This window comes from Chelonia mydas, chromosome 27 (assembly GCF_015237465.2).
Source record: "Chelonia mydas isolate rCheMyd1 chromosome 27, rCheMyd1.pri.v2, whole genome shotgun sequence".
Lineage (NCBI taxonomy): Eukaryota > Metazoa > Chordata > Testudines > Cheloniidae > Chelonia > Chelonia mydas.
Genome location: NC_057860.1, coordinates 7399848 through 7416730, shown reverse-complemented (window position 1 = coordinate 7416730; position 16883 = coordinate 7399848). Strand labels below are relative to the sequence as shown.

Sequence of the window (16883 nt, the reverse complement as noted above, 5' to 3'; positions counted from 1 at the left end):
CTCAGTTGTAGTGAAAAGATGCAGCCTCTCTCAAGCAGGCTGGCAGACGTGGGAGTGCTGCTCCTGTGTTCATTTGTACTAGCTCTTTGCTGCAGCTAAACTCTTGCTCCCATTTGGAGCTTCTTTCCCTGTGTGTCTGATCTATGCATCTTGGGGTTTTCTTAGTTGGTTCATCGCTTCTTCCTGCAGCAAAACAAGTTCAACTTTGTCAGCCTTTGCCACAGAGAGAGCATGAATGGATAAGTGGCTGAAAAGTAGCAACCTCAGCCAGGAAAAGCTTATTGCCAGAGTGCAAAAAAACCCACCATAGACAGGTCTTCAGTCTGTCACTGCTGCACAAGCAAACAGATTATGATGCAGAAGTTTGTAAAGCGTGGGAGAAAGGTGGCTGTTGCAAAGGGGTGGAGTAGTGCTGTCATGTGTCTTAAAAAAGACCACCTGGTTTATAGTAGATGGTAAATTATGTTGTTTGGTTACATGTCATAGAAAGCAGATACCTCATTCCAGAAAACCCAGACATCTCCTGGGTTTCAGTTTGTATTAAGATATTTACAGCAGACACAGCTAGCTTTTATACTCAGATATGTCCTGATATTATGAGCATGTGCAAAAATATAATGTGGAACAGATCTCTCTACTAGATGTAATTAATATCCGTTTCTGATTTTTATCTTGCTTTTCTAGACCAATGATGCGAGCTCCGAGTCGATAGCATCTTCCCCTAAAAGGGACACCATGAGCACCTTTTTACCAGACAGCAGCTGTTATGAGTTGCTCACCATAATAGGTAATGTTCCCAGAAAAACACCTAATTTTCATTCTCCATGTATGCTTCCTTTGTAAGGTACTGAATTTTTCTTGTATGGTGGTTTTCTGAAATGTAAAATGCAAAATATCCTTTCTTTCTTGTTTTGTTTTAGTAGTAGTAAAATTACTGTCTAAAAAGTAAATTAAGGTGGTTTCTTGTCCTGAAGCTCTTACAATCCAAGTAAAAGATAAATACTAGATGAGAGGAGGCATGGTTTTGAGCTTGAAGCAAAAGGGTATCAGCTAGGACTCTTGAGTCTCATACCTGGCTTTGCCATTTGTTCCCTGTATGGCTCTTGGCAGGTCACTGAATCTTTCTGGGCCTCAGTTTCCAAATCTGTAAAATAGGAATATTACTGACCTATCTCCCAGCAGGTTTTTAAGTAATTGGTTTTGTATGTAGAGTACTTGAAATTGGAAGGTGATGTAGAACAGGCAAATTTTTATATTAGACAAGACCATCAACAACAGTTAAGGTGAGAGAGGGAATGAGGGTAATTGCTAAGGAGGAAGTGTTGATGGAAGCTCTCGCACAACACATAGTCAATTGTATTCGCGCTTATGGGGTTAATCTCACTCTCTCTTTTCAGGTCATGGCTTTGAGGAGCTGATGACTGTGAACCTGGCCAGGTATAAACCATCAGGAGAGTATGTCACAGTCAGAAGGATTAACTTGGAAGCTTGCACCAATGAGATGGTGACATTCTTGCAGGTGATGCTACAATCTTTAGAATGGGGCACAGCATCTTTCATGTATATTGAAAGAACAAGACTCCTAGGATCTCAGCTTCAGGTTATTTAATGTTTTCTAAGGTGCCCATTGCTAAGCATCTGGATGATGTACAACTTTAACATAGTAGTTGCATTACTGGCCCACAAAGACCAATTATCCTAATGAAGAAATGGTCAAATTAAAAAATAAATCATTATAAGGTGCTGGTAGTAGATACTCCTTCAGACTGAGTTATAGTTTTGTAAATGTTAGTTGGCTGATACTTCTAAAATTATTTTGAAGCTGATGGTGGAGTGTCTAGGGATTAGTGCACTGGACTGAGTTTCTAGTGTTCTGGGTTCTCTGGAACCAGCTCAGCCGCTGTCTGGTCATGAGCAAGTCACTTCTCTATGCCTGGTTTTTGAACTGTGAAATGGGGATCTTTGCCCACCTCATGAGCATGTTGTGAGGTGATTCATGTTTGTAAAGTACTTTGAGGTCCGAGGTGGAAGGTGCTATGAAAGCAGAGTGTTATTCTCAGGCGGTGGCTCTCAACCTTTCCAGACTATTCTACCCCTTTCAGGAGTCTGATTTGTCTTGCATACCCCCGAGTTTCACCTCACTTAAACTACTTGCTTACAAAATCAGACATAAAACACAAAAGTGTAACAGCGCACTGTTACTGAAAAATTGCTTATGTTCTCATTTTTACCATAGAATTATAAATCAATTGGAATATATATATGTGTATAGTATATCGAGCAGTATAAACAGATCATTATCTGTATGAAATTTTAGTTTGTACTGACTTCTCTAGTGCTTTTTATGTAGCCTGTTACAAAACTCGGCAAATATCTAGATGAGTTGATGTACCCCCTGGAAGACCTCTGCGTCCCCCTTTGGTATGTGTACCCCTGACTGAGAACCATTGTTCTAAGGGGATTGTTCTTCTGGTTAAAATCAAGACTTGCATCTAATCCTTTCTCTTCTAAAGGATGCACTTGAAGAGGAAGAACCCAATGATCTTTCCATACCAAACTGCTGTAATAGCATCCTATGAGCTCCTCAGTTTCAAAATAAGATTAGTGCAAGGAAATATTGTATCAAGTTCCAAACACAGGCGCTCTGATGCCATAATTTGTTTATCCTTCTCCAGCAAATTCATTCAAATAGGTATTAACGTTGACACATCATGATGTAAACACCAAGTAGCCCTTGTGCAGAGATTGTCAGAACAGCTGTTTGGGGTAGGGGTTTAGTATGTGTGTTCTTTGAATTTATGTAAAATGTCCCTGCATGACCATTCCTTTTTGCTGGAAGTTGGGATTGCCAGACATGTTGCACTGACATAGGAGCTCCTGACTTCAGTGCTAAGCAACTGTTGCCTATGCGCAGACCTCATGCCAGGAAAATCTAACTCTGGTGAGAGATTATTTTAGCTGTCATATCTTCCCATTTTATCTGCAAAAGGAGAGACAGGAACTTCTCAGATGAAGAGAAGGTTCAAGTCAGTGTTTTGGCAGACAATCCTTAAAGTGCTACCTTTTGTCCAGTCTAACCTTCCTAGAGCGCTGACCCTCTGTACCATATCTGGAGTTTTGTATTTATTTATTTTGTATTGATTTGAAATATCCTTTTGCTTTTAGGGTGAACTTCATGTGTCCAAACTCTTCAACCACCCTAACATTGTGCCATATAAAGCAACCTTCATAGCTGACAATGAGCTATGGGTAGTGACCTCCTTCATGGCTTATGGTAGGTGGAGAGGAGAATACGTCTGCTATCTGACCAGGCTGCTTTAGCTTCTGTTAAATCATCTTTATTTAGGTGAAGTGTCCTCTGTTTTTCCTGCTCCATCAAAAAACGTTTCTTTGTCTCTTTAGGTTCTGCAAAGGATTTAATCTGTACCCATTTCATGGATGGAATGAGTGAACTGGCTATTGCTTATATCCTCCAGGGTGTTCTGAAGGCTCTTGACTACATTCACCATATGGGCTATGTACATAGGTAAAAAGGAAATCACTCTCTTTATCACTTATCCTACTTTCTGTAGGAAATGCTTACAAACAATATTCATCCAGCTGGGACTAGGTATCTCAAGGGATTTGGAATAAGAATATGGTTTGCATCTAGCTTGCCCTACTGCTGCTGTAGAGAGCTTCATTGTCCATGCCCTTGGTCCTGGACTTCTCATTACCACAGAAGTAGTACTTTAAAAAAGCAAATCGCAAAATGTTCCTGAGGCAAAGTGTAGTAGTAATTTAGGACTAGGTTAAGCTTTTGCTGAAGTAAATCCTTCCATGGGGTCCCCAAGGTGGGAAGATGAGAGGAGGGAAGTTGTGACAGCAGAAAACAGCTGCATCTTCCTTTTTGCCAGGGAAGTTGGAAGGGGCTGGGAAGAGGGCATACTCAAGGGATATACTAACTTCCATGGAGCTCCAGATTGGAATTAAAGCTGCCCCTTCCAGTGGATAGGCAACCGTCTGCCCTCCCTTGGGTGAATATTCTTCTGTATCCCTGGCATGCAGAGGGGTCTTTCTGATGTAGTTTACACCTCTTTGTTGAGGCTTCAGTGAAGCAGGTCCATCTGTATCTTATGGTGGTTGTAATGACATCACACAACATCCAAGCGCAACCTCTAAGGGAATGAGCAGGTTGCATTATTCCTATCCTTCCATCATTGTTCGCTGTACAGTCCCAGTGTCATGTTAGGGAGGTGATAGCCTATTCCTTCATCCAGTGGAATGGCCAATAAATTACAGTTTCGTACTTTCACTTTTAGTTCTCTCTCCTAGCTTTTTTAGATTAATGGTACAAAGTTGCATTTATTTTTTTTAAGAGGTGAGGCTTTATTTATGCTTATGCAAATATCACTTGGCCAAGCAGCAGATATTTATCTCTTTTAATCTCTCCTCTTAAATCAGTGCCTCCAGACCCTTATTAAGATTTATGTTTTTCCTGATAAACACTAACATGGCTGCCACACATACTTGGACGTAAGTTTCAAAACCTGATTATTCTAGGCTATTGGTACTCACTCTGTCACATATTTTCACTGGATGCTCAATGTGCCTAGGCTTCAGAATATGCCTTCCTTAAATCCTGTACAGGATCCCTATAGAATAATCTTCTCACATGGATGCTGGGAAGGAATTTAAAGTCCTTCTAAGGTAGATGATGATCCTTGACCATGTGTTGACCTCCTACTTCTGATCCCCTTTGCTTTAAGGAGTGTGAAAGCCAGCCACATCCTGATCTCTGTGGATGGGAAGGTGTACCTCTCAGGCCTGCGCAGTAACCTAAGCATGATCAACCACGGGCAGCGGCTCAGAGTTGTCCACGACTTCCCCAAGTATAGTATCAAGGTGCTACCATGGCTCAGTCCTGAAGTCTTACAGCAGGTATGTCATTTTATGGGTCACTCTCCTCTTCTTCCTCATTGTTGACTTTCTCACTTTTGTGGACAGAGACCCCCCTCCCCCGACCCCCCCCCCCCCCACATCCTTCACTGTTGCTGGAATTTCTTGCCAAGAAGCAAGGAACTATTTTCAGGCTAATTTTGTAGCCTGAGGAGAGCATCTGATCGTGTAACAAAACTTGTATCATGGTTCTTGGAAAAGGCAGAACAGAGCTTCTTGGAGCCTGATTCTCCCGCACCATGGGTTTCAGTGGGAGCTACTCTGATTCGGCAAGCAGGAGAATTGGGCCTTTGGCATTTTAATGACAAAACTGGCCTATTGTCCTGAGTGGGTCATACTGCTCTGGACCCTCATGCCAGACACCCATTCATGTCAACTCAACATTTCATATCTTGGTGGCAAGCGCAGCCCGTTAGCCGTACTGCCCCCATAACACTGAACGTGAGCCTTCTGAGTTGCACCCAGAGGCATCTTTTCATTCTGTAGGGCAGTGGTTCTCAACCAGGGGTCTGGGGCCCCCTGGGGGGGGGGCAGTGAGCAGGTTTCAGGGGGTCTGCCAAGCAGGGCTAGTGTTAGACTCGCTGGGGCCCAGGGAAAAAAGCCAAAGCCCCACCACATAGGGCTGAAGTCTGGGGTCCTGAGTCCCGCCACCCGAGGCTGAAGCCGAACTTAGCTTGGCGGGGGCCCCTGGGGCATGGGGCTCTAGGCAATTGCCCTGCTTGCGACCCCCTAATGCCGGCTCTGGATTTTATATGCAGAAAGCCAGTTGTTGTGGCATGGTTGGGCCACGGAGTTTTTATAGCCTGTTGGGGGGGCCTCAAAAGGAAAAAGGGTGAGAACCCCTGCCCTAGGACATTGTATTCAGCGGTCTCTCCATGGCAACTGGGAGGAAGACGGTTTATTCGCCCACAGATAGGCACCTGGGGTGGAAGGAGAGCAGCTAAAACAGACTTCTTAAAGCTGGATGGAATCTTGAATGCCAGGTCTGTCGCTGAGGCCTTGCTAACAGCACTCATGCTGTCACCGTAGCATGTTAACGAGCGTAATAATGCTAGTCTCTGATCTCGTTATACGCATTCCCTTATGTTGTCAGTCTGTTCCCATGGCTCTCTGTGACACTGCTCAGTGATAAGTGGGTTTCTAGCTGCTCGCTGTTTAAAGCTGCTGTGCTAAGTTTAAACCCGCAGAGACTTCTAGCATCATTTTTCCTCCTGATGAGTTTTCATTCATTCTCTTCTCTTTTTTTTTTCATTTAAAAATAGCAGCAGTGTAATCAGCCCGGCCTGAGGGGGAAGTGGGTGTTCAATGGGGGCAAAATAAGCCTTCAGAAAGGTCCGTACTAGAGCGCTGGGTATGGAGTTTTGCGCCAGTGCAGGGGCTAAGCTCCAGAGGGGAGTCTGCGTAGTTGTGTGAAATGGAGGGGAACTGCATGGAGCTCTCCCCAAATGCTAGTTTCTGTGTTACGGTTTACATTAAATGGTCATTCTCTTTGTGTATCTAATAGAATGTATCTTGGGTGTTTATCTGGACCCCATTACCAAGTGCCCAAGCACCTCACAGTCTAATTGTCCTTGCAAACTCCTTGTGAGGTAGGGCAGTGCTATTATCCCCGTTTTACAGATGGGGAGCTAACGCATGGAAAGATTAAGTAACTTGCCCCAGCTCACACATGAAGTCAGTGGAAGAGCAGGGAACTAAACCTGGATCTCCCGAGTTGCAGGCTAGTGCCCTAACCACTGGGCAGTCCTTCTGTCTCCTTCCAAAGAAACTGATCACCAACACTGAGACAGATACATTTTCTTTTAAAAACAAACACCGCAAACCTTGTTGCCTTGGTAGTGAAACATGTACAAGTACTCCGTTGTGGGCACTAGGGCACTTTGGTTTAATTGTTTGGTTTTTGTCCTTCCCCTTCAGGTACCTGATCAGATTCCCGCAAGGATAAGCATAACACATAACTGACTTTATAGCTAATTCTCTCCATCCCGCTCTTTGGTTCTAGAATCTCCAGGGTTATGATGCAAAATCCGACATTTACAGTGTGGGGATAACGGCCTGTGAACTGGCAAATGGACACGTCCCATTCAAGGATATGCCTGCTACTCAGGTAGGGTTTACAAGCTGCTTGGGCGCTCCTTCCACCCCAGCTTTATAACTGCATGCTGTGGAGTTAGGAAATTGAGTTGTGTATCTGTTAATAATACTTAAATGCAAGGAACCGAGTTATTGGCGGCAGCTGTGTTTGTAATGAGATGTGACAGATTCTGAGCTCTTGAGGTCATGAAAGATCTCTAATGGCACTCTTTGCACAAAAGTAAGGGTAATAACCCTCACCTCTTTTCTTTCCTTTCTTACCTGTTAAACTACTGCTGACTTCCACTCTACCAGAGGCTGCATCTCTGAGGTACATAAAGGCATACATAGAAATTAGCATTGGAAGAGATCTATTAGGTTATCTCCTCACCAGCGCAGAATAGTTCCCTATAGTAAATTTTCTAGTGCTCTGTCTCCAGTCTTCTTTTAAATGTTCCAAAATATGGAGTTTCTTCTGAAGGCCTCTGTTGTAGGATTATTATAGATTGACTTGACACCTTTTGGAGTTTTTTAATGTGTAATAAAACCTTCCCTTTTTTCCCCTCTTGGGGCTGCCTTTCTTTCCTACAGCCATTCCGTTAATCTTAATCAAATCCACAACTCGAAGGGATACCTCTCTCCACATGTTGTGTGGATTTCTATAAAACCTGAGAATCTGATATTACAAACAGTGCAATAGACAGAGAATTGAAGATCGTTACAGTTAGTCTCCTCCAATACCAGTCAAGATCCTGCTCCCATTGAGGTCTCTATCAAATCTCTTACTGGTTTCAGTGGGAGCAGGAGCAGGTCCATTCAGTTCAAAATAAGTCAGTCCTCCTTTGCAGATTGACCAGAGCATCTTGGTGTCACCCTCCCAGGGAAACATTTTAACACTAGTAGGGTTCTGGGGCACACCTTGAAAGACAGATTAGAAATGTAGATACACTGGAGGGTAGGGATAGGATACAGAGGGCCCTAGACAAATTAGAGGATTGGGCCAGAAGAAATCTGATGACGTTCAACAAGGACAAGTGCGCAGAGTCCTGCACTTAGGACGGAAGAATCCCATGCACTGCTACAGACTAGGGACCGAATGGCTCGGCAGCAGTTCTGCAGAAAAGGACCTAGGGGTTACAGTGGATGAGAAGCTGGATATGAGTCAACAGTGTGCCGTTGTTGCCAAGAAGGCCAATGGCATTTTGGGATGTATAAGTAGGGGCATTGCCAGCAGATCGAGGGACGTGATCGTTCCCCTCTATTCGACATTGGTGAGGCCTCATCTGGAGTACTGTGTCCAGTTTTGGGCCCCATACAACAAGGGATGTGGAAAAATTAAAAAGAGTCCAGCGGAGGGCAACAAAAATGATTAGGGGACTGGAACACATGACTTATGAGGAGAGGCTGAGGGAACTGGGATTGTTTAGTCTGCGGAAGAGAAGAATGAGGGGGGATTTGATAGCTGCTTTCAACTACCTGAAAGGGGGTTCCAAAGAGGATGGCTCTAGACTGTTCTCAGTGGTAGCTAATGACAGAACAAGGAGTAATGGTCTCAAGTTGCAGCGGGGGAGGTTTAGGTTGGATATTAGGAAAAACTTTTTCGCTAGGAGGGTGGTGAAACACTGGAATGCGTTACCTAGGGAGGTGGTGGAATCTCCTTTCTTAGAAGTTTTTAAGGTCAGGCTTGACAAAGCCCTGGCTGGGATGATTTAGTTGGGGATTGGTCCTGCTTTGAGCAGGGGGTTGGACTAGATGACCTCCTGAGGTCCCTTCCAACCCTGATATTCTATGATTCTAATGTACCATCCTACCGCTAGAAAAGTCCAGGTACAGAACTTGATTAACATTTTATAACAACCTTCTGCACACAGGTTACTGAGAGCAGTGGTACATGGGTTGCTACATGTCACCTGTGCCAAGTTAGAGCATTCATGCTTCCTGAGCTCTGCTGTCCAGTCCAGATTATAACATCACTCCCAAACAGAAAGCATTGTTCTGTGCATTCCTAGATAAGTGTAGGGTTATTGGAGGTTTGTTATGTAAAAGGGGCCTGGGCATGCTGCTTTCACCTGATCTACTCTCCCCTTTCTGCTTTTTAACCCAAATCAACTTTCACATTGAGCCACTTCATGAAACCTTGGTGCAGGAATGAAGGGGTCTGAATGCTGCTGAGGGAACCAGGATACCCAGGTGCTCTGGGAGAACTACTATCCAAAATCAGGGGAAGCTAATATGAAAGCAGAGGTGCCCTGATCTCCCTACAGCCACCTCAGCCCTTGCCCTGACCAACTGGACGTGGCATCATTCCAGGTTATAACAAAGAATTAAGAACTTTGCCTGCCAGTTGGAGTAGGAGACCTAACAGACTTGTCATCAAATATGACTGCTGCAAGGGGCCAAATGCTGCACTGTAACGTGTGTGTAACTGCTGTGACTTAATGCAACCACGCAGCAGTTAAAGGCCTGATACTGTGAATTGCTGACAAGTTGAGAGCGCTCTGGAACGTTCACGATCGGGCCGTGTGTGAGAAGGGAATTTGGCCCATAGAGTTCACGTAATACAATCTATGTTAGAATAGCAACTAAGGACACTGGTGTCTAAGTCCTGCAGCAAGAGTAATGCTGAATGAACATACAACACGTGCAGACCCTGGACCACTTGCAGGACACAACTGAAGATTGTTGCATAGAGTATCTGAAGTTTAAATACATTTGTTGTAGAGAGTCCTGCCTGCTCTCTTAAATGTGTCTACTCTGTATCATGCATGTGAGTCGTTTCATCCAATTCCATTTCAGATGCTGTTGGAGAAGCTGAACGGAACTGTTCCATGCCTGCTAGACACCACCACGATCCCGGCTGAGGAGCTGACCATGAAAACATCCCGCTCATGTGCTAACTCCGGGATTGGTGAAGGGATGGCAGTTAGCAACGTGAGGGCAGCCAATGGGGAGTCAACACTGCACCCTTACCATCGGACCTTCTCACCCCACTTCCATCACTTCGTGGAGCAGTGCCTGCAGCGTAATTCCGACTTGCGGTACAGCCATAATGGGAATGCTTGGTTACAGATCTGCTCTAAACACCATTCGGGGCCTGGGTACTGTAACTGTGGACTCTGTGTGGTTTAAAGATTGTTTTAATCCCGATCTCTCACCATGGCTTTTGAGTTGAGTCTCAGTATTGGTGTTTTGTTCAGTGATCTCTGATTAAAAGCATGGCTGTGTGAAGAGATGCCCCATATGTACGGCAAAAGAGCTGTCCAGAATAGCTATAAATATATAGCCTGAAAGCCGTAAGAATATGTAGCATTTTGATAGGACCTTGCATCAGAGAACCCAAAGAATTTCAGTTATTAAGCCTCACAAGCTTCTTGGGAGGTGTTATCCTCATTTTACAGGTGGAGAAACTGAGGCAGAGAGGTTAAATGTCTTGCCCAATGCGACACGTCGAGTCCGTGGCACGTTGGGGAAACTAACTCAGGACTGGCAACTCCCATTCTCACTAGACCACATTGTCCCAGAAGCAGTTTCATTCTCCAACCAGGAGAGCTCATCTTGAGACTTCAGTGAATAAATGCTGAGAACAGAGCAAGAACAGCATTTCCTTTTCTAGTTCACCAGGACCGTGTATTGTCATCTTACTCTGTGGCAAACGTCTCTGTACCTATAATAGGCTATTCATAATTTGGCTAGCAGAAGTTTTTGCTGTGTCCCCGTGTATAGCTTCTTTCACTGTCCAGGGGAGAGGAGTATACAGGGCAATGCTTGTCCCTGTGATAACTGCATCACACGGCTTTTCAGTTAATTGATTGCGCTATCTTCAGTCGTGCTGGGATGCCCTGGCTGGCATGATTTAGTTGGGGATTGGTCCTGCTTTGAGCAGGGGGTTGGACTAAATGACCTCCTGAGGTCCCTTCCAGCCCTGATCTTCTATGATTCATGCTGCTGTCTCACGAAAGGAGCTACAGATCCCATGGCACTTTGAGAAATCTTTGGGGGATAACCTGGTCATTCTGGCCAACAACTTTGCCTCTTGTGAAGCAGATTCTAATGGCAAAGGCGCTTAACTCCTTCCTTTGTCAACCCCCCCGGGGATGCCTAGAGGATAAAAGTTCCTACTACTGTGTATAAAAGGGTGAAGCCCGTGGCTGAGGTCCAGTCCTGAGTCAGGAGACGGGGATTCTGTTCCCACCTTCACTCATTTGCTATGTGATCTTGGTTAAGTCGCTTCCCCGTCTGTGCCTCAATTTCCCCCCTCAGTAAAATAAGAATCATCTTGACCTATATCTCACAGGGTGGTGAGTGTTTGTAAAGAGCTTGTAAAGACACAGGAAAGCTGTTAGAAAGTCATGGCATTTACGCTAATCACACTCAGGTCTCCTGTATGATGATTCATTCCCTTCTCATTCTCTTTTGTACAGGCCAAGTGCAAGCACCCTGCTGAATCATTCCTTTTTCAAGCAGGTAAAGTGGTTCATTTAATCTTCTGGTAGAGGGCAGTGGCCTTCCCATGGTAACCCCCTTGCTGCCTCCTCAGCTGTGGGGAGCAGAGTTCTGAGGACGGGGGTGGGAAGATGTTGCTGTTGACTCCTCACCTCTGGATAGCTCAGCACTGAAAGCACCATTTAGACTGGGGGTTCTGGCTAAATGCCTATAGCCAGGAAGGACCAAGTTTCAAAGAGCTTGGCTTACATGGGTATGTTTGGGGATAGCCTACTATTGCACAAAATCTTCTTAGCTTTTTTCTCCAATTATAATCTGTACTCAAAAGAAATCTCATTGGATTTCCCTTCTTCCCCCCACCCCCACTTTCCTAATGACTTTTTTCGATTTCATTAAGTCCTGGGGTCAGTGGAGGACGGGGTATTCTGGCAGCAGTGCCAAAGATCTTGCCCTCCCCCAAACTCTGCCAGCCTCTCCTAGTGGCAGAGTGCCACCAGCACTGTTTCTGAATTGGCAGGGAGGTGTCACTAGAATAAGACTGAGGAGGTTTATCTCCAAGTTTAGAGGGCACAGTGCCCAACCCTGCAGCACTCCTAACTCGGACAACAGAAGATTGGGTTAGACTGACTGACGTCCCGGGCCTGCTGGTATGTTATGCTGCCCCTATTAGCCCAGTCTATATTGTGATGTCCGACGTGTGGTCGAATGTTACTAATGCCATAAAACCTCCCCATGTGAGAATAGCTCAAACCAAAACTAACTCTCCCTCTGCCCCCAGATCAAACGCCGTGCATCCGAAGCACTTCCTGAACTACTGCGCCCTGTCACGCCAATCACCAACTTTGAAGGTACGCGGCCACAGGATCCCAGTGGCATTTTTGGACTGGTATCCAGTCTGGAACAGCTAGAGGTGGATGACTGGGAATTCTAGAGCAATGTGGCAAATATACGGTTCTAAAGCCCTTGAAGGAGCTTTCTGGACATAGTAATTTATTGGCCCCTCTCAAATGAAGCCGGGATGAATGTTACATGCAGAAGAGTTTACATGACTGTGGTAAGGAACTTCACCTGGTCGTTTACTTGAGCAGAGCCTGGAATCACCCTTGGACAGAAATTAGCTGGAAAAAGGGATCTGTTTGTAGGAAATGCTGAATGTTTCCTCCTAGGTGCCAGGAGCCCTCCAGCTCTTGCAGTTGAGCACCAGGGATAGGCTGTATTAGGAGTTTTGTTCACCAGAGCTGAGGCAATCCTGATTTGTTGGTTTCCATACACATCGTTTTCCCCTGTTACTGACTCTCTAATGTCCCTAGTTCAGAGGGTTCTGTGTGTCTTTAGCCTATCTTTAGATAAACCCTTTGTTTTGTTCCTTTACAAGGGTGCCTTTGAGACAAATGTAGAGGAGGGGAGAAGGAATGCAACTCTTCTTAGACTTGGACATTCTCTTCTAGACCGCCAAGTTCTCACTGTGGCATTCTTCTCATGGGGTCACTCTTTTGGCAATAACAAATTTAGCCTGCTGCTTTATTGAGAGGAAAATGGAAGATCAGACAGCACTGGAAAAAGGGGTCCCCTATCTATTCCAGCCATGCTCAGAGGTTAGGAGATTCCTCTGCAAGGCTGCATTCGTCTCTTTAAGGAGACCCGTAGATCTTTGTTTTTTTAAAACTCTTGCCATGTGGTGCTGAATGCCCTGAAGTGCAGGTCAGAAGGGCACCCCAATTTTCTGGAACTAACCAGCTGTTCCTGTCTCTTCATTTAGCCAGGATGAGCTGCATTTTTTAAAAGTAAGATGTAGTTTTGAAAGTCTTTGAAACTGCACCATACTATATTTTACAATAAATGCCATTTATCTGGCTGGTCCCATACTGCAGCAAGGCTAATGTCACTGCATGAAACGTGCTGGCCAGTTTCTGTTTTTGAGAACCTACCATGGGAGGAAGAAAGGTAAGTTTGGAGCTTGCGCTCTCTCTGTGCCCTGCCATTGGCAGACCTCTCTGCTGCTGTGGCAGCTCTCCCTTCACTGTGGCGTTCAGGTTCTCCAGACTGCATTTTAAGGCCTTTTGTTCATCCTTTCTAAGCACCATGTGCATCATCGATCTTCCTTCTCAATGAAGCACTGAGAATCCGGTCCTGTACTGGTGGTCACCGAGAGCAGTGGTGCTGGCAACAGGTCCTTTTTGTGTGTATAAACTGTACTTGAACCCAAATAAAGTTTGTTACTCTAGTTTTGTTGCCAAAACAAATAAAAATGTAAGTATTTCTGAAGTGTTTCTTTTATTTCCGTAGCTCTGTGGAGGTGCTGAAGGGTCCCTATCCTCCTTGACCAGCCCAACTTGGCCTGTGTTATGCAGGTCGTCACACAAGATGATCACAATGGTCCCTTCTGGCCTTAATCTGTGAATCGTGTTGGTCTGAAGGAGCAAGTTGCAATGAAATGCGGTGGGTGATGGTGGGCGGATATTGCCATTATACGTGGCAACATATTAAAATGAGGACCATGACACTGACCTTCCTTTGCAAAGCGCTGAGAGAGAGACTGATAAGTGCTATAAAAGAGCTAGAGATTCTCGTTTTTGTTGGGTACTGTACATATACTAAACATCTCACTTTTGCTGGGTAAAGTACTAGGAAAGGGTAACTTTGCCCACCACTGAAATGCAGTCATTTAACAACATAGCAGTGTGAAGGACAGGAAACAAATACAGTATTGTTAGGCAAAAAGATTCTTTTCCTGATTCCTTTGTTCTCCAACCCTTTAGCTATCACCTTGCAGGGGGGAAGGGCCCAGGTCACGAAAGCTTATGCTCAAATAAATTGGTTAGTCTCTAAGGTGCCACAAGTACTTCTTTTCTTTTTGCGAATACAGACTAACACGGCTGTTACTCTGAAACAGGAGACAGAGTGTCGGCCATTTATGTACACCGGCCCTTTGCTCTGCAACAATTACACCCCCTGCCTTATCCCACCACCTAGAGACTTAAGAAATGCATAGGGGAAACCGAGGCACCCCTACAGTATTCAGAGGAAACATTAAGAACAGCCCCACTTCATCACAGATGCATTACGAATAGGATCTTTCAGTGGGGTGATGGTTTGATTGGAGAGCTGGACTTGAATGCTACCTTTGGTGATGTGGTTATGAACGGTGGTAAACGCAGACACAGCAGCCAGGACCACTTTGAGGAGTAGCTTCTTGGCCAGTTGAACCGGTGTATTGTCCAGGTATAGATTGTTCTACCACCGAGGAGCTGTTGTCATTCCAGTGACACACAGCCAGGGAAGTGCATATCACCTAGGGTCAATGAGTCAGTAATCTGCAGGCACATGGAAGCGTTTGCCTGGCGCTATAATAAGGGTCCGTACATGTAATAAGATGCAGCGGTGAGGAAACACCACTGAGTAGCGGATACTCCTATAGCAACTTCACCATCTGCAAGAGGAAGTACATTCACAACCACAGAAGAGGACAAGGGCAAAGGGTAGAAGAGGAGCACACGATGTAATTGTCTGTTTCTGTGCAACAGTCCGAGGTTGTCATCAGTGTAGCATTGTCAGGGGATGGTGTCCAGTATCCAGACAGCCCTATTTTATATACCATAGTATTGGCCACATATCCAACAGACTTAAAACAAAAAGAAGAAGGAAACACGTGAGTAGGAACAACAGAGGGATACGCAAGAAGGAAATTGAAGGTGAAGGGTGAGTCTGGAGAAAGTAGAGAAGCTACTATTGTGTAGGAATACCTGCAATGTGGGCAAGAGTGGGGGAGGAAAGGGTAGGGGACGGAGGAAAACCCAGGCATACATCTAACGTATCTTCTTTTGCAATGTTAAGCAAATCGCAAGCACGACCTTTAGCCTGTGACTTGGCCAGGTTGACTATTACATCTGAGGTTCTCTCAATGATTTTGTAAAAATCCTCTCTTGCAGTCAGAGCATAAGACAACCCAGTGTTGGTATGTCTAAGGGCTTGGGTGGCTTGGCCCTAGAGTTGTATGATCTCTCAGAATTTAAATTAATCGTATGAATTATAGAGTTGAAGCTTCCAAAAAGTCCTCCAACATCCCCTAGAATGCTACGTTTCAGCCTTTTGGCTGTATGGGCTCGAATGGTGCATTAAAAAACGTAGCTGGTCCTGCAGCCATTGCAGCGAGCTAGGGTGATCTGAACATACATTTTGCAAGGGCGCCGAAAAATTGGACAAATCATATATAACTGGACCAGAGACCATGAGAACATCATGCAGAAGTGTTTTGTTCGGGCCTACTTGAATAATGCCGTCTGAGGGGGTAAGGTACAATATCGGACAGGTAGTAGGGGGGGAGTATCTAAAAGTGGCCAGACTATAACATCGTATATCAGTAAACGTCTAACCGGGTGTACACAGTATTCCTGACAGTAGTGCCCCTCCATCCCAGGCTCCCATAACAGAGGGGGAATGTCCATCCATCCTGCATGTACAGACACTGTCAGACTATTAGCGGCTATAGTGGTTGTCATGGCACTGATAACCACGTTCTCTTGCTCACATTGACACCTATGTTCTCCCAACCCATTTGCAGCCTCATAAATATTGTGAATTTCAACTGATCTATCCAAGGCCCTGGAAATAAAATAATTTGTTAAGTATTCTAGCGGGGTGTTCTCAAACTGACACTGTCCCATGGTCCTGTTCCCAACACTCTGTGCTAGGGCACCCCGGAATTGGGGGTCCTATGTGTGTGGGCCCACATCCCGTAAGGCCAAAAACCCAGTTACAGTCCCAATTTGGCGAAATGCATGGGGGGAGCCGAAGGCTGCTCCCGGCTGCGGTAGTCGGATTGAGGTTTTGGAGCCTGGGTGTTTCTGAAGGTGAGATGTAACCACGATAGGTCCCAGGTGGTCCGGTCTGGGGGTAAGCCAAGTGTCTGGTTTCTTAACTCATTCGCTGCTGCCTCCTGCAGGAAGTTGCACATACTGGCCAGCTTTGAAGCAGGTATCTTGTGTGATACGCACCAAGGGCGAGTCCCAGGAGGCTGCATCAGGTATGTTTGCCAGGAGGATTAACGTGGGGAGTCCCAGTTGTTACCTGAAAGGATACAATATAAACAAAATGAATTTATTTATACATTTTAATTCTGGTTTTATGGACCCATGTTGGAATTCCTTGCGCTTTCACAGAGGTATTTGTATGGGCCAATACCATGTGCGGGCCGGAGTATTTTGACAGAAGTACTCTGGGGTTGTATGTTCTTACCATGACCTGATCTCCCCCCTGTACGTCCGCCCAAGACGGGATCTCTGGAGGGTCCTGGGCTTAAGAGGGTGCACTTCCATAAGGAACTAGTATGCCTTGCTGAAGTAAAGAGTAAATACTGTTACCTACCGCATCCACGGCTTCAGGTTTGAGAGGGTATTGCTTGGTAGGTGGAGGGAGCTGACTGGTAACCT

General features: G+C 45.3%; 1 protein-coding gene and 1 long non-coding RNA gene across 25 annotated transcripts in view; one reads left to right on the top strand and one right to left on the bottom strand.

Annotated features, from left to right (window-relative positions):
- STRADA (STE20 related adaptor alpha) overlaps positions 1 to 13719 on the top strand; it is a 27444-nt gene extending 13725 nt beyond the window's left edge. For 19 of the 24 annotated variants that reach the window (XM_037886910.2, XM_037886905.2, XM_037886907.2 and 16 more), the window contains 9 exons: positions 685 to 787; positions 1398 to 1519; positions 3166 to 3274; positions 3403 to 3526; positions 4749 to 4920; positions 6941 to 7045; positions 9808 to 10109; positions 11433 to 11475; positions 12233 to 13719. In XM_037886910.2, coding sequence (XP_037742838.1) covers positions 685 to 787; positions 1398 to 1519; positions 3166 to 3274; positions 3403 to 3526; positions 4749 to 4920; positions 6941 to 7045; positions 9808 to 10109; positions 11433 to 11475; positions 12233 to 12385 — 1233 coding nt within the window. In that variant the 3' untranslated portion in view covers positions 12386 to 13719. The remainder of the gene's footprint in view (positions 1 to 684; positions 788 to 1397; positions 1520 to 3165; positions 3275 to 3402; positions 3527 to 4748; positions 4921 to 6940; positions 7046 to 9807; positions 10110 to 11432; positions 11476 to 12232) is intronic. The other 5 variants (XM_043536605.1, XM_043536607.1, XM_043536596.1 and 2 more) reach the window with 1 other exon arrangement.
- On the bottom strand, positions 1097 to 16883 carry LOC122463904. Its single transcript, XR_006287637.1, has 3 exons — positions 16819 to 16883; positions 16374 to 16521; positions 1097 to 1144 (listed from the first exon to the last, which is right to left on the bottom strand). It is a non-coding gene; the product is annotated as an uncharacterized LOC122463904 (long non-coding RNA).